Source organism: Leopardus geoffroyi, chromosome A2 (genome assembly GCF_018350155.1).
Source record: "Leopardus geoffroyi isolate Oge1 chromosome A2, O.geoffroyi_Oge1_pat1.0, whole genome shotgun sequence".
In the NCBI taxonomy this organism is placed as follows: domain Eukaryota; kingdom Metazoa; phylum Chordata; class Mammalia; order Carnivora; family Felidae; genus Leopardus; species Leopardus geoffroyi.
This window is the reverse complement of record NC_059331.1, coordinates 10,785,060-10,803,280: the sequence shown is the minus strand read 5'-3', so window position 1 is coordinate 10,803,280 and position 18,221 is coordinate 10,785,060. Positions and strand designations below refer to the sequence as shown.

Here is an 18,221-nt window from a genome sequence, read left to right as displayed (position 1 = left end):
GAAAAAATCAGCAAAACTAAAAGACAACCAACAGAATGGGAGAAGATATTTGCAAAAGACATATCAGATAAAAGGTTAGTATCCAAAAATCTATAAAGAACTTATCAAACTCAACACCCAAAAAACAAATAATCCAGTGAATAAATGGGCAAAAGACATGAATAGACACTTCTCCAAAGAAGACATCCAGATGGCCACCAGCATATGAAAAGATGCTCAACATCACTCATCATAAAGGAAATACAAATCAAAACCACAATGAGACACCACCTCACACCTGTCAGAATGGCTAACATTAACAACTCAGGCAACACCAGATGTTGGCGAGGATGCAGAGAAAGAGGATCTCTTTTGCATTGTTGGTGGGAATGCAAGCTGGTGCAGCCACTCTGGAAAACAGTATGGAGGTTCCTCAAAAAACTAAAAATAGAACTACCCTAGACCCAGAAATTTCACTACTAGGCATTTATCCACAGGATACAGGTGTGCTCTTTTGAAGGTACACATGCACCCCCATGTTTATGTTTATAGCAGCACTATCAACAATAGCCAAAGTATGGAAAGAGCCCAAATGTCCATTGATGGATGAATGGATAAAGAAGATGTGGTGTATATATACAATGGAGTATTTCTTGGCAATCAAAAAGAATGCAATCTTGCCATTTGCAACTAGGTGGATGGAACTAGAGGGTATTATGCTAAGCAAAATTAGTCAGACAAAGACAAATATCATATGACTTCACTGATATGAGGGCTTTAAGACACAGAACAGATGAACACGAGGGAAAGGAAGCAAAAATAATATAAAAACAAGGAGGGGGAACAAAACATAAGAGACTATGAAATATGGACAACAAACAGAGGGTTACTGGAGGGATTGTGGGAGGGCGGATGGGCTCAGTGGGTAAAGGGCATCAAGGAATCTACTCCTGAAATCATTGTTGCACTACATGCTAACTAACTTGGATGTAAATTAAAAAAATAAAATTTAAAAAAAAAGGTGCCTTTTTGCTACTTGTTTAAAAATTCTGATCCCAATCAGTAGGACAGCCCTTTGAGTATTTTCACAAGATGACCAGTGTGAAAGAGATTACTTGTTGATACTTAAAACTATTAGTGAGCTCAATTAAAGATTCACATATTTGATTTAATTTGCCTATTATTATTATATGTCCACATATTATATGCCTATTTATCTATAATTATGAGTATTTGAAATAATTGTTGTAAATCACAGCTTCTCTATTGACTTTTAGTTAGGTCTTTTGGCCCATAAAATAGTTTTAAAATTCATTTAGTGAAATGTATGTATCTTCTACCTTCTGAGTTTTTTTTCTTGCCTTACAAATGATGATTTTCCCACCAGTAGATTTTATATGTAATTTTCTAGATGCGCATCTAAAATGGAATGGTTACTCTTACACTGGGGGTTTACTTACTCTTTTGGATTTTTGGTGAGATGTGCGAAATAAGCAAGCATCACACTTCCTTCCACGTAGAAAGCCTTTGTGCCAGCTTTCACTCAACAATCCAGTCTTTTCTGATGACACTTAAATGCAGCTTTGTCAAGTATTAAATGTCCATATATGATGAGACCTAATTCCTGACTCATTCAATTAATACTGAAAGAGCATCTGCTATGGTGCCAGAAATTTTTAAGAACTTTATATGCTATACTCTTTTTTTATCCAGGTCTTGGGGAATTTTATTACTTTTCTATGTTGATTTTGTTGAATTACTGGTCCTGTAGATCATGTTTCAGTTACTGCTCAAAACTTCATTCAGTTTTGTATAACATGGTTGTACTGAAACTGCTCTTTAACCTGGTTTTATTCTGTCTGTCATTCTTTATATTTCATAATGTCTCATTTTCATGAATCCATTTCTATAGAAGTGCATATACACCCACATACTTTTGTAAAGGAAAGACGAGCAGAAGTTCCTGCTCCTTTGGTAATCATGTCACAGTGACACACAGGAGTGCAGTAAAAATAAATGTGAGTACAAAATAATGTACTTGGGTAAGTTACATGAAGCTTATTCAGAGTTAGGGGATAGATTGTCATGGGGTGTTTAGGATTTCATAGGGTCTGGAGAGCACGTTACCTGTTGGACAAGGAACAGAACCATGACTAGTAGTGCTCATCAGACTTGTCAAGAAAGTGACTAAAATTCAAAGCATAAGAACATCAAATACACACCAAAAAAATGCCACATAAGACAAGTGACAAAGAGGCTTACCTCATCCTCTATGTGGCCATATAAAAACTGATTAATCAAATGAATATGGAATAAACACAGGAAAATCAAGTCTGCTGTCTGCTATCTGCCAATAAAAATGCCCAAATTATGAGACGTGTTGGTTTATTCTCTTGCGATGTTCAATCTGTGATGTTCACATCATAAAGATGTTGCTACTTTTTTCCTTTAGAGAAATTTATTTTTGCCCTTTAATTATTTTTGCTGGGTGTAAATGGGATATAATTAGGATTGGAGGCCACCAACATCATTCTCTCCCTCTCTCTCTGTCTCTGTCTCTGTCTCTCTCTCTGTCCGTTGAACACAATTTTTTAATTTTTCTTTACATACAGGCCAGAAGAAGACCATTCCAAAATGGAGCCCCAGGATTATTTGTCCTTAGGAAGCAATGAATAGGACTTTCTGGTACTATTTCTACTTTCCTTATGGGAAAGGTAATATGATGTGTATGCTTTCATATCCTAAAAAGTGTGTTGGGGCAGGCAGGGGGAGGTGAAGACATACAAGTAACACACACCAGGAGGATACGGTGCAGTGTGTGTGTGTGTGTGTGTGTGTGTGTGTGTGCGCGCGCGCACATGCAGTGACAGCAGGTCTCAGAGCAGGGGTTTATAGGCACCTCTATTCCAGGTTGACCCTATAATACACAGGTCAGACTCAATCAACAGATGATACTGACAAGGGATGTTCAGTTGACAGGATGCTATTACAACCAGATTAACAAAGTGCAAGAGGTACATAGTGTGGACAAGGAGCTCCCTGTGTCTTGAATTTTAAACAGCTGCGAGGCCACATGGATCCACAAAATTCACTGCCAGTACCTCTCATCACTCTCCCTCTTTTCAACTCCCCGCCATTACACTGGCTTCCTTCTGAGCCTTGATTTTCTGAAAAAAAAAAAAGTGTTTCCGCAGGGCCTTTGCACTGTCCTTCCTCCTGCCAGGAAGACCTTCTGTCTTGCACTCTCTCTTCTTTGAGGTCTCTGTTCAAATGTCACCTTCTTAGTCAATCTTGACTGAACACCCAACATAACAGCCCATCCACTCTTTCTTTTGACTTGCCTTCATTTTCTTCATAGCCTCAGTCCACATCTCAGGATTATTTAATTTTTATATACGTGTATATCCTATCACCAGCAACGATTAGTAGGTACCTTTGCTTTTCAGCACCATCTACTTTATGACTTGGAAATGCTGAAAACATGGTTGATGGTCTATATATTCCTCAAATGCATGAGATAATTTCTTATTAAAACTGCACAATACCCAGCCTTTTGGGGAACATCCGATGTTGGGATGAAAACTCCTAATGAGAGGAAATGGGGATTCCCTCCAGAGCACCCATCCATTCACAAAATATTGAAATAACTTTCTTGACTGGAAAATGTAAATTGTAGCATTTCAACAATGTGAACCATGTCTATTGATGTGAAAATTAGTCATGTTATTTTCCCCTTTATTGGTAGTCACCTCCACCACATGGACCCAGGAAACGATGTAGGAATTTCAGAATTTCTTCTTATGGGATTTTTCAGAAGAAACAGAACTGCAGCCCTTCGTATTTGAGCTTTTCCTCTCCATGTACCTGATCACTGTGTTTGGGAACCTGCTCATCATCCTGACCATTAGCTCTGACTCCCACCTCCACACCCCCATGTACTTCTTCCTGGCCAACCTGTCCTTTGTAGACATCTGCTTCACCTCCACCACCATCCCGAAGATGCTCTGGAACATCCAGACCCAGACCAAAGTCATAACCTATGAGGACTGTATCACACAAATGAACTTTTTCATAACCTTTACAGGGATGGATGACTTTCTCCTGAATATGATGGCCTACAACAGGTTTGTGGCCATCTGCCACCCGCTAAACTACATGGTCATTATGAACTCCTGGCTCTGTGGACTCCTGGTCCTGGTGTCCTGGATCCTGAGTGCTCTACATTCCTTGTTAGAAAGCTTAATGGTGTTGCAGCTGTCCTTCTGTACAGTCTGGGAAATCCCCCACTTTTTCTGTGAGCTCAATCCGATGATCCAACTTGCCTGTCCTGACACCTTTCTCAATAACATGGTGGTGTATTTTGGAGCTATGCTGCTGGCTGGTGGTCTCTTTTTTGGGATCCTTTACTCTTACTATAAGATAATTTCCTTCATATGTGGGATTTCATCAGCTCAGGGAAAGTATAAAGCATTTTCCACCTGTGTGTCTCACCTTTCAGTGGTCTCTTTATTTTACTGTACAAGCCTGGGAGTGTACCTCAGCTCTGCTGCTACCCAGAGCTCCCACTAAAGTGCCACAGCCTCAGTGATGTACACGGTGGTCACACCCATGCTGAACCCCTTCATCTATAGCCTGAGGAACAAAGACATTAGTTCCTCTGATGAGATTCTCTGGTATGGCAGCTATAAAAGGGCCAATTGTCTTGTGCTGAAAAGTACCCATGATTGCAGGGTCCAAAGTCTGACCCAAATGTTGAGATTCTTTGATCAGACTGTGGGAGTAGAACATGCCTCTTCTATTTTTTTTCCTGGAATTTCTTTTTTTTTTTTTATTTCAACATCTGTGTACAATTTATGTAACTCCTTATGTTAAGCTTTTTGATATCTCTTATACCTAAAAGATTTTCCCTTTGTCATTTTCCTACTCTCCCAATGTGATTCCTCACCTTTGATGTGAAATATTTGGAATTCTCCCTCATTTCAAAGGACTACCTGGATCTGTTACGAATAATTTCTTCTCAAATAAACTATATCATAGTGAGTATTTTTTCTTTTGTTTGACCAAAAAAAAAAAAAAAACCCCAGTCATGAGTTATACTACTCCTATGAAAGTCTACTCTTGGCCATGACTCTTATTGATATAAGAGTATAAGAGAGTCATTAGAAATCATTGTAACCTATCTGCTGTGTTGAAAGCAAGCTTGAAAGAAACTTGGAGGGTAAAGAAAGGAAGAGAATGGAGGTTTTCATTAACATGGAATTCAAGGAATGTAGGAATTTAGGCAAAATAAATTATAATAGAACAGGTAGCCATAAGTTAATGATATATGGCTTTTCCTATCTTAATGCCCAGAGGCCTCAAAGACAGAACCATATTTACATTTATGCAAGGAGACATTCTCTGAACCAGGCAATAGGCTGAATATCCCCCAAACTGACCTTATTTTGTTTCTTCTACTTAAGTAGGGTTTCAACACAAAACGCCTTTATCCAAGAAAGCTAAGTGAATGAGTTGAGAGGCTTAAATTCCTTTTATTAAAAAAATTGGGGCACCTGGGTGGCTCAGTCAGTCAAGTGTCCAACTTCAACTTAGGTAATGATCTTGTAGTATGTGAGCTTGAGCCCTGCATTGGGCTCTCTGTTGATAGTTCAGAGCCTGGAGCCTGCTTTGGATTCTGTTTCTCCCTCTCTCTATGCCCCTCCCCCACTTGCATTCTCTCTCTCTCTCTCTCTCTCTCTCTCTCTCTCCCTCTCTCTCTCTCAAAAATCATTTAAAACATTTATTGGATAAGTGTCTTTGTTATTTACTATTGCTGCTATATCCAGTTACCACACTAACGGTTTAAAAGAAAAAAATTTCTACTCTTCCAGGTCTGGAGGTCAATGCCAAAAATGAATCGCATTTGGGCTAAAATTAAGATGTCTCTGCAAGACAGAAGACAGCTTGAATTCCTGCCCACTTATGTGATTCCAGGTCACCATTTTTTCTCCACAAAAATGCATGTCCTTCCAACCTTTACTGGTTACCTGAATAGAATCTTCAATGGAGAGGATTTTTTTAATAGTCATCCAAAATAAATTTGAATAACAAAATGATCATGAATGTTGCTGAATAGCAAACCATCCTGAAAACAAATGGCTTGGTAGAATATCTTTAGTATCAAGTAGAATTGTATGGTGATGAGTTGTTCTAATCTCTGTTGATGTCCTCAAGGATCTTGAATCAGGTTTTGTGTCACCTGGGAAGGCTCTGCTGATCTTGCCAGGGTTTGGGTCTTGGCTAGCTAGCTGTGGCTGATCAGAGTGGCCTTGGCTTGGACAACTGGGCTGTGCTCCACGTGTCTTCACTTCTTCTGGCAGCCCATCTGGTTTTATTCTCTTTTCAGAGCAGTATTTCAAGAGAGAGCAGCAGAAATTCACAGGGCCTCTAAGGTCCACTGCCACTTCTATCATATTCTGTTGGCCACAGTAAATAAAAAGTTCTAATCCATCCAGAATCAAAGATGGAAGAATAGTCTCCACCTCCTGATGGAAGGTACTGCGCACATTGCCAAAGATATGACTACAGAGAAAGACCAGGACTTGGGGCCATCTCTGCAAACAGTCTACCACTGCTATTAATTTCAATTCAAAAGGTTTATTTCCAATACACATTCAGCAGTGGAATGATCTAAGAGAAGACAGTGAGAATGAATTAGGCGTCTAATGAGCAGTTATGGAAATTCTACTCCAGAGGGTCAGGTTGTAAATATTTCCTCCATGCCTCTTGCCTATACATCACCTTTCCTAGTATAAGGAAAGATCAGATAAATAAAAGGTTTACTTTCCAGATGGCTCAGAGATACCAGGGACCTTGTATCTATTTCATTGATTAATGGAGCTAACAAGTGTTCTATCACTGATACTATCTTCACAGAATCCTTCTGTAGATACTGTTTTCCTATTGATAGACCTCACCATTGAAATACTCATAATAGTTTCCACTCTGGTATCTTTTTTATGGGTATAATTCCGCTAGGATGAGGTGACATTTGAAATGCAATGGAAGACAGAGACATAGGAATGTTTTTCTTCATTTTTCCAGCCTTATTGAAATTTAATTGACATATAAAATTGCGGAAATTTAAGCATACAACTTGGTGATTTCATGTACATATATGTTGTGAAATGATCACCATAATAGGTCAGTGAACACATCCATCACTTCACATAGTTACCACTTCTTCTTGTTGTAAGAACATTTACTATATACTCTATTAGCAACATTCAAGTATACAACACAATAGAGTTAATCATAATAGCCATGTTGTACATTAAGTCCCCAGAACTTATTCAACTTATAACTGAAGGTTTATAGACTTTCACTAACATCTTCTCATTTCCCCAAACCCAAGCCACTATCAAACATCAACCTACTCTCTGTTTCTATGGTTCAGATTTTTATATTTCACATATAAGTGAGATCATACAGTATTTGTCTTTCTCTGTCTGACTATGTCACTTAGCATAATGCCCTTGGGGTCCATTCATGGTTGAGCAAGGAAAAAATGTCTTCATTTATTATTGCTGAACTCCACTGATAGATATGCCATCATTATTAATTCATCTGTTGATGGATGCTGGGCTGTTTCCAAATCGTGGCTATCCTGAATAATGCTGTAGTTAATGTAAAAGTACAGATACCTGAGATGGCCACAAGTTTGTGGGATTTAAACCATGCACTTGTGAGTGGCTGGTGGGTGAAAGAAGAAATGAAAACTGAAATTTAAAAATCTTGAATCAAATGAAGATGGAATCACCGCATACCACAATTTATGGTATGTTACAAAAGCAGCTCCAATAGAGAAGTTTATAGCAATAAATGCCTACATTAAGACAAATAAAAAGACCTTAAGTAAATAACCTAAACTTTGATTCAAAGGCCTGGAAAAAGAAGCACCAACTAAGTCCAAATCAACAGAGGAAAAGAAATAAATATCAGAGAATACATAAATGATATATAGACCAGAAAACCAATAGAAAAGATTAACAAAGTGAAGAGCCAATTTTTTAAAGTGAAGCAAAATTGACAAGCCCTTAGTTAGACAAAAAAAAAAAGGAGGAGAAGGCTTAAATAAATATAATCAGCAGCAAAATATTATACCTTACAACCAATATCATAGAAATGCAAAGAATAATAGGAGACTACTATGAATGATCTCATTCCAACAATTTGGACAACCTAGAAAAAAATGGGTAAACCCCTAGAAACATACAATTTACCAAGACAAAATCAGGAAGATATAGGAAATATGAACAGACCAATAATGAGTAAGGGTATTAAATTAGTAATCAAAAATCTCCCAGCAACAAAAGCCCATGAGCAGAGACCTTCATAGGTGAATTCTACCACTCATGTAAAGAAGAATTAATGACAAATTCTTCTCAAACCCTTCCAGAAACTAGAGAGGAAGACACGTTTCAACCTCATTTTCCAAGGCCAGATTTGCCTTAATACCAAAGTCAGAAAAGGCCAGTACAAAAAAATAAAACTATAGACCAATGTCCCTGATGAACACAGACACAAAATTTTTGAAAAATACTAGCAAAATGAATCAAACAACACATTGAAGGGATTTTATGCCATGATCAAGTGGGATTTATCCCTGGGATGCAGGGATTGTTGAGCACAAACAAATCACTAAATATGATACACCCCATTCATAGGGTGAAATATAACAATCATATGATCATTTCAATACATGCAGAAAAGGCATCTGACAAAATACAGCATCCTTTAATGATTTTTTAAAAAATCTTTGACAAACTGGGTATAAGAGGAACACACCTCAACAAGAAAAGCAAAAGGCTGTATATGACAAACCCACAATAACATTGTACTCAGTGGTGAAAGATTAGAAAATGTCTCTTCTGAGATCAGCAGCAACACAAGGGGGTCCACTCTCACTGCTCCTATTCAACATAATCCTTCATGTCCTAGCTAGAACAATCAGGACAGATTGAGAAAGTAAAAAGCACCCAGATGTCTTCTTCGGAAAAGTGTCTATTCATGTCTCCCACCCATTTCTTCACTGGATTACAAATCAGAAAGAAAGAAGTAAAATTGTCTTTATTCACAGATGATACGAACTGAATATAGAAAACCCTGTAAAGTCAGGGCACCTGGGTGGTTCAGTTGGTTAAGAGTCCGACTTTGGCTCAAGTCACGATCTCAGGGTTCATGAGTTTGAGTACTGCATCGGGCTCTATGCTGACAGCTCAGACCCTGGAGACTGCTTTGGACTCTGTGTCTCCCTCTTTCTCTGCCCCTCCCCCATTCATGATCTGTCTCTCTCTGTCTCTCAAAAATAAATAAACATTGAAAAAAAAGTAAAGAAAATCCTATAGACTCAATCCTTAAGAGCACACTCACAGTGATGAGCAATGAGTAATGTGTAGAATGGTTGAATCACTATACTGTACTGCACTATATTGTTCTGTGTGTTGATTTTCTGCCCCGCACCAATAAACTTTATTGAATTGAAAACTACACTCATGGTAGACCTTTTGCAGGTCTATTCACCACTTCACCACTTATCTCTGTATCCGTGTACTTTGCAATGTGACTGCGAAGCTCCTCCCATTGAGAGGTGGGGTCGATTTCTCCACTTTCGAATCTGGACTGAATTCAGTATTTTATTTGCCTTGGCTAAGAGTGTATGGTGAAAATGACAGTGTGTCTGAAGGGTCCTTGGTGTGTTTCTGCTGTGCTCTTGGAACCCTGTCTCTGCCATGGAAACAAGTCCAAGCTAGCCTGCTGTAAGAAGAGAAATCACGTGGAGCAGAGCCCTGTTGTTCTAATGAAAGCCAACCTAGACCAGCCTATCACCAGCAAGCCCCCATATGTGAGAACACAGCCAAGATTAACAGAGCTCCTCCACCTGACCACCACCTCATGAGGAGACCAACAGAGACCAAAAGACTTCCCCAATACAGACCCCCATGTGATGGATGGAGCTAGAATGTATTATGCTGACTGAAATAAGTCAGTAAGGACAAGAGTAAGATCATATGATTTCACCCCTGTGTGGAATTTAAGAAACAAAACACATGAACATAAGGGAGAGGGAAGAGAGGCAAACAAACCAGAAGAGGCCCTTAATGATAGAGAACAAACTATGGGTTGACAGAGGGAGGTGGGTGAGTGATGGGCTGGATGGGTAATGGGTACTAAGGAGGGCACTTGTTGTGGTGAGCACTGGGTGTTGTATGTAAATGATGAATCACTGAATTCTACTTCAGAACCAATAGTGCACTACATATTAACTAACTAAAACATATATTTAAAAAGCTAAAAAAGATAAAAGATAAAACCTAAAGAGATAAAAATCTTCCACACTGCAAAGGAAACAGTCAGCAAAACTAAAAGGTAACCAACGGAATGGGAAAAGATATTTGCAAATGACATATCGGACAAAGGGCTAGTATCCAAAAGAGCTCACCAAACTCGACACCCGAAAAACAAATAACCCAGTGGATAAATGGTCACAAAACATGAATAGACACTTCTCTAAAGAAGACATCCGGATGGCTAACAGGCACATGAAAAGATGCTCAACATCACTCCTCATCAGGGAAATACAAATCAAAACCACACTGAGATACCATCTCATGACAGTCAAAGTGCCTAAGATGAACAAACCAGGAGACTATAGATGCTGGCGAGGATGTGGAGTAATGGGAACCCTATTGCACTGCAGGTGGGAATGCAAATTGGTGCAGCCGCTCTGGAAAACAGTGTGGAGGTTCCTCAAAAATTAAAAATAGATCTACCCTATGGCCCAGCAATAGCACTGCTAGGAATTTACCCAAGGGATACAGGAGTACTGATGCATAGGGGAACTTGTACCCCAATGTTTATAGCAGCACTTTCAACAATAGCCAAATGATGGAAAGAGCCTAAATGTCCATCAACTGATGAATGGATAAAGAAATTGTGGTTTATATACACAATGGAATCCTACTTGGCAGTGAGAAAGAATGAAATATGGCCTTTTGCAGCAATGTGGATGGAACTGGAGAGTGTGATGCTAAGTGAAATAAGTCATACAGAGAAAGACAGATACCATATGTTTTCACTCTTATGTGGACCCTGAGAAACTTAACAGAAGACCATGGGGGAGGGGAAGGAAAAACAAACAAAAGGTTAGAGAGGGAGGGAGCCAAAACATGAGAGACTCTTGAAAACTGAGAACAAACTGAGGGTTGATGGGGGGTGAGAGGGAGGGGAGGGTGGGTAATGGGCATTGAGGAGGGCACCTGTTGGGATGAGCCCTGGGTGTTGTATGGAAACCAATTTGACAATAAATTTCATATTTAAAAAAAATGTTTAAAGCATTATCTTAAAACACTTACTTTTGGCATGGCTTGTCATGCAGTAAGCATATAGCTTACTGACACAATAATCAATGTAAATAGTACTGAGAATATTAAGAATAACCTACTGCTGCTTCTTTTTTGTCATTTGTTCTGATATTTGAAGGGAGCATTCATAATGGCCTGGTTAGTCACATTAATTTTAGGTAACTGTATTAAAAAGGTACTATCACTGAGTTTCTCTTCCAGGTAGAGATTGGAAAGACCTGTATGTTTTTGCACGGGTAACTTGTAGGACTCTCAGGCACGAGTCTCCATTCCCAGAACATCACTGGGCATGAATTCAAGCTCTTGTCTGAGTCATCCTTTGATCATGAGGATTGAAGAGATTTTAGAGCATAAAAAAGTGAAAGAACGTAATGAGAGAGTGAATACACATATTGTTCACTCACTCTATCATTTTTAGGACATCATTTTTAAAGGGGGAGATATTAAGTTTAGGGCAATGGAAATCATAATATTTGTAGGCAGCACTAGAAATTTTCAAATAGAAACAGTAGTATCATCCAATGAAATAGTATAAAATCTGCCACTAGATTCTTCACTCCAATTAATAAATCCCTTTAAACATGGACACCAAATATCCCACACCTCAATAAGCAGTTATACATCATCAAAAACAGATTTTGTGCAATAAAATACAGCGTGATTGAAAGTTTTATGTCATCATTTTTTTCAGGTCTTCTCGGATAGTAACCCCATATTAGTCACTTGGTTTATGTAAATTAGTCTTTCTGTACTTTACACTTGGAGCAGAGCATGTTTTTCATAAGGAATTTTTGCCTTACTATTCTGTGCCAGGGATACTGTGGATGCTGAGCTGATAAGAGAACAGGATCCTAACGAGGATCCTAAAACCCCACGACTAGTTACAAGACAAACTAGTATGTTAATGTCTACATTATCAGGAAGAGCATTTAAGGTAGAATCTATAAAGGAATGGCAGACACAGAGTGAAAAAAAAAACAACCCTGTGATCTCACAATTTCCTCTACAATAAAATTATATACATGGCCTCAGTTGCCAAATGTAGTTTATTCCATAAAACTAGGACCGTTCATCACTATCTGAGGCAAATGGGAATTTCCCAATTGTTCTGATTCAAGGTTGGGACTAACTTTGGAAACTAGGGAGAAAAAAAGGAAAAACTATTGGGTATCAGGAGCAGAGAGTTAACCACAGGGACTTATTTAAATTCAGTAAAGCAGTTGAACTTTAGAAAAACTGAAACTCTAGGCTATAAATAGAGGCATTAAGTTCTTCTTTCATGATCTGGTTAAAAAATCACAAATTCAGGCTATTAAGCATTAAGCCTGCAATGACTGGTACTTCTTAAGAAATGGCCTTTTTATGGCTTCCCTCTGAAAAAGACATTTAGAGCCTCCTTTATGTCTCTGTTCCTCAGGCTGTAGATGAAGGGGTTCAGCATGGGCGTGACCACCGTGTACATCACCGAGGCTGTGGCACTTGAGTGGGAGCTCTGGGAAGCAGCAGAGCTAAAGTACACACCTAGGCTGGTACAATAAAATAAGGAGACAACCGAGAGGTGAGATGCACAGGTGGAAAATGCTTTATACTTGCCCTGAGCTGATGAGATCCCACATATGGAGGAAACTATCTTAGAATAAGAGTAAAGGACCCCAGCCAGGGGAGCACCACCCAACAGCACAGTTGTAAAACACGTTACCATGTCATTAAGAAAGGTGTCAGAACAGGCAAGTTGGATCATCTGACTGAGTTCACAGAAAAAGTGGGGGATTTCCATGCCTGTACAGAAGGACAGCTGCAACACCATTAAGGTTTGTAACAAGGAATTCAGTACACTCACGATCCAGGACACCATAACCAGCAGCCCACAGAACTTGGGGTTCATGATAACTGTGTAGCACAGTGGGTGACAGATGGCTACAAAGCGGTCGTATGCCATCACAGTCAGGAGGAAATTGTCCAAAACTACAAAGAGTATGAAAAAGTATATCTGCGTGATACAGCTTTCATAAGTTATGACCTTTCTCTGTGTTTGTATATTCGCCAGCATCTTGGGGACTGTGGTAGAAGTGACACAGATGTCTACAAAGGACAGGTTGGCGAGGAAGAAGTACATGGGCGTGTGGAGGTGGGAGTCAGAGTTTACAGCCAGAATGATGAGCAGATTCCCAAGTATGGTGACCAAGTACATGGACAGGAACAGCCCAAAGAGGAAGGGTTGCAATTCTGGTTCCTCTGAAAGTCCCAGAAGAAGAAATTCTGAACTTCGTGTATCGTTGCCTAGTTCCGTATAGTTGATGTGACTATCAAAATAAGAAGAATATGACACAATCATGCATTACTAACCTGGCGGGTACATTATTGTTTATATTCTGCACTCAAGAAATTAATTTTTTATATTTGTGTATGGAACATGATAAAAACACTAAAATGTGGGAATAGAAAGAACCTATCTCAACATAAAGCCATTAGTGAAAAACCCACACCAAGCATGATACTCAAGGGTGATACAGTATGCATTTTTCTGTATGATCAGGAATAAGGAAAGGGTGCCCACTTTCACATCTTCTACTCAACATAACACTGCAAGTTTTGGCCAGAGCAGTTAAAGAAAGAAAAAGAAAGAAAAGGTATCCAAACTGGAAAGAAAGAAAGAAATTATGTATGTAGATGATGTGATCTTATATGTAGAAAATCCTAAAGATGCCACAAAAGGACTAATACCACTAATAAATCAATTCAGCCAAGTAACTGGATACAAAGCCAACCCTCAAGAACTCAACTGCATTTTTATATATGAAGAGTAAACAATCTGAAAACAAAATAAAATAATTCCATTTATGTGACATCCAAAGGATTAAGATGATCACCTCACACCAGGCAGAATGACTAATATAAAAAGACAAGAAATAACAAGTGTTGGTGAGATGTGGAGAAGAGGGAATACTCAAACACTGTTGGTGGGAATGAAAACTGGTGCAGCCACTATGGAAAACCGTATGGAGGCTCCTCAAAAAATTAAAAATAGAAATTCCACATGATCAAGTAATTCTGTTACTGGGTACTTATCTGAAGAAAACAAAAACACTAATTCAAAAATATATACATACCCCATGTTTATTGCATCATTGTTTACAATATGCAAGCAGACTGATATACTATATATATATAGATAGATAGATATGTCTTTATCTGACTTATTTCACTTAGTATAGAACCCTGTAGATCCATCCATGTTATTGCAAATGGCAAGATCTCATTTTTATGACAAATTTTCAATTTTATATATATTCCATATTTATGTATATATAATATATACGTATTCCACTATATATGTATATATAATTGAATATTAGTCATAAATATGTATATATATATAATATATATAACAATCTACTTTATCCATTATGTGTATATATACATATATATGTATGTAGATGATGTGATCTTATATGTAGAAAATCCTAAAGATGCCACAAAAGGACTAATACCACTAATAAATCAATTCAGCCAAGTAACTGGATACAGAGCTAACCCTCAAGAACTCAACTGCATTTTTTATATACGAAGAGTAAACAATCTGAAAACAAAATAAAATAATTCCATTTATGTGACAACAACACCCCGTGTTCATTCCAACAGGTGCCCTCTTCAATGCCCATCACCCACCCTCCCCTCCCTCCCACACCCCATCAACCCTCAGTTTATTCTCAGTTTTTAAGAGTCTCTGATGGTTTGTCTCCCTCCCTCTCCATAAATTTTTTTTCCCTTCCCCTCCCCCATGGATTTCTGTTAAGTTTCTCAGGATCCACATAAGAGTGAAAACATATGGTATCTGTCTTTCTCTGTATGACTTATTTCACTTAGCATCACACTCTACGGTTCCATCCACGTTGCTACAAAGGGCCATATTTCATTCTTTCTCATTGCCACGTAGTACTCCATTGTGTATATAAACCACAATTTCTTTATCCATTCATCAGTTGATGGACATTTAGGCTCTTTCCATCATTTGGCTATTGCTGAGAGTGCTGCTATAAACATTGGGGTACAAGTGCCCCTATGCATTAGCACTCCTGGATCCCTTGGGTAAATTCCTAGCAGTGCTATTGCTGGGTCATAGGGTAGGTCTATTTTTAATTTTTTGAGGAACCTCCACACTGTTTTCCAGAGTGGCTGCATCAGTTTGCATTCCCACCAACAGTGCAAGAGGGTTCCCGTTTCTCCACATCCTCTCCAGCATCTATGGTCTCCTGATTTGTTCATTTTGGCCACTCTGACTGGCGTGAGGTGATATCTGAGTGTGGTTTTGATTTGTATTTCCCTGATGAGGAGTGATGTTGAGCATCTTTTCATATGCCTATTGGCCATCTGGATGTCTTCTTTAGAGAAGTGTCTATTCATGTTTTCTGCCCATTTCTTCACTGGCTTATTTGTTTTTCGGGTGTGGAGTTTGGTGAGCTCTTTATAGATTTTGGATACTAGACCTTTGTCCGATATGTCATTTTCAAATATCTTTTCCCATTCCGTTGGTTGCCTTTTAGTTTTGTTGGTTGTTTCCTTTGCTGTGCAGAAGCTTTTAATCTTCATAGGGTCCCAGTAATTCATTTTTGCTTTTAATTCCCTTGCCTTTAGGGATGTGTCAAGTAAGAAATTGCTACGGCTGAGGTCAAAGAGGTCTTTTCCTGCTTTCTCCTCTAGGGTTTTGATGGTTCCTGTCTCACATTCAGGTCCTTCATCCATTTTGAGTTTATTTTTGTGAATGGTGTGACAAAGTGGTCTAGTTTCATTCTTCTGCATGTTGCTGTCCAGTTCTCCCAGCACTATTTGTTAAAGAGACTGCCTTTTGTCCATTGGATATTCTTTCCTGCTTTGTCAAAGATTAGTTGGCCATATTTTTGTGGGTCCAATTCTGGAGTCTCTATTCTATTCCATTGGTCTATGTGTCTGTTTTTGTGCCAATACCATGCTGTCTTGATGATTACAGCTTTGTAGTAGAGGCTAAAGTCTGGGATTGTGATGCCTCCCACTTTGGTCTTCTTCTTCAAAATTACTTTGGCTATTCGGGGCCTTTTGTGGTTCCATATGAATTTTAGGATTGCTTGTTCTAGCTTCAAGAAGAATGCTGCTGCAATTTTGATTGGGATTGCATTGAATATGTAGATAGCTTTGGGTAGTATTGACATTTTGACAATATTTATTCTTCCAATCCATGAGCACGGAATGTTTTTCCATTTCTTTATATCTTCTTCAATTACCTTCATAAGCTTTCTGTAGTTTTCAGCATACAGATCTTTTACATCTTTGGTTAGGTTTATTCCTAGGTATTTTATGCTTCTTGGTGCAATTGTGAATGGGATCAGTTTCTTTATTTGTCTTTCTGTTGTTTCATTATTCGTTTATAAGAATGCAACTGATTTCTGTACATTAATTTTGTATCCTGCGACTTTGCTGAATTCATGTATCAGTTCTAGCAGACTTTTGGTGTAGTCTATTGGGTTTTCCATGTATAATAGCATGTCATCTATAAAAATGAAAGCTTGACTTCATCTTTGCCAATTTTGATGCCTTTGATTTCCTTTTGTTGTCTGATTGCTGATGCTAGCACTTCCAACACTATGTTAAACAACAGCAGTGAGAGTGGACATCCCTGTCGTGTTCCTGATCTCAGGGGGAAAGCTCTCAGTTTTTCCCCATTGAGGATGATGTTAGCTGTGGGCTTTTCATAAATGGCTTTTATGATGTTTAAGTATGTTCCTTCTATCCCGACTTTCTTGAGGGGTGTTATTAAGTAAGAATGCTGAATTTTGTCAAATGCCTTTTCTGCATCGATTGATAGGATCATATGGTTCTTTTCTTTTCTTTTATTAATGTGATGTATCACATTGATTGATTTGCAAATGTTGAACCAGCCCTGCATCCCATGAATGAATCCCACTTGATCATGGCGAATAATTCTTTTTATACGCTGTTGAATTCAATTTGCTAGTATCTTATTGAGAATTTTTGCATCCATATTCATCATGGATATTGGCCTGTATTTGCGGATCACTAATTCAAGAATAAAGTGCTAAAGACTGGAACTAGGGGTTTCTGAGGGAAACAAAAGCAAAAATGAACTATTGGGACTTCATCAAGATAAAATCTTCTGCATAGTGAAGGAAACAACCAACAAAACTAAAAGGCAACTGACAGAATGGGAGAAGATATTTGCAAATGACATATTGGATAAAGGACTAGTATCCAAAATATATAAAGAATATATCAACAGACCCATAACCAGCAAAGAAATTGAATCAGTCACCAAAAATCTCCCAACAAATAAGAGTCCAGGACCTATGGCTTCCCAGGGGAGTTCTACCAGACGTTTAAAGCAGAGATAATACCTATCCTTCTCAAGCTATTACAAAAAACGGAAAGGGAAGGAAAACTTCCAGACTCATTCTATGAAGCCAGTATTACTTTGATTCCTAAACCAGACAGAAACCCAGTAAAAAAAGAGAACTACAGGTCAATATCCCTGATGAATATGGATGTAAAAATTCTCAATAAGATACTAGCAAATTGAATTCAACAGCGTATAAAAAGAATTATTCACCATGATCAAGTGGGATTCATTCCTGGGATGCAGGGCTGGTTCAACATTCGCAAATCAATCAATGTGATACATCACATTAATAAAAGAAAAGAACCATATGATCCTGTTGATCAATGCAGAAAAGGCATTTGACAAAATTCAGCAAACTTTCTTAATAAAAACCCTCGAGAAAGTCAGGATAGAAGGAACATACTTAAACATCATAAAAGCCATTTATGAAAAGCCCATAGCTAATATCATCC

General features: G+C 38.4%; 1 protein-coding gene and 1 pseudogene across 1 annotated transcript; one reads left to right on the top strand and one right to left on the bottom strand.

Moving 5' to 3' along the window:
- Positions 1 to 3,837: 3,837 nt before the first annotated feature.
- LOC123604911 lies at positions 3,838 to 11,717 on the top strand (annotated as a pseudogene).
- A 1,024-nt stretch (positions 11,718 to 12,741) lies between these two features.
- LOC123604910 (olfactory receptor 7C1-like) lies at positions 12,742 to 13,603 on the bottom strand. The gene is made up of 2 exons (XM_045491058.1): positions 13,225 to 13,603; positions 12,742 to 12,939 (listed from the first exon to the last, which is right to left on the bottom strand). The coding sequence occupies exons 1-2, from the start codon at positions 13,570 to 13,572 to the stop codon at positions 12,742 to 12,744; spliced, it is 546 nt and encodes a 181-aa protein (XP_045347014.1). The 5' UTR covers positions 13,573 to 13,603.
- Between the last annotated feature and the right edge of the window lie 4,618 nt (positions 13,604 to 18,221).

What these genes read in the sequence shown, in the direction of transcription:
- LOC123604910 (XM_045491058.1), bottom strand. Translation starts at nt 13,572, where the DNA reads ATGTACTTGGTCACCATACTTGGGAATCTGCTCATCATTCTGGCTGTA. An exon ending in TGCTGGTTATGGTGTCCTGG is followed by an intron (nt 12,940 to 13,224) that starts ATCGTGAGTGTA and finishes TGTGCATCTCAC; the next exon opens with CTCTCGGTTGTCTCCTTATT.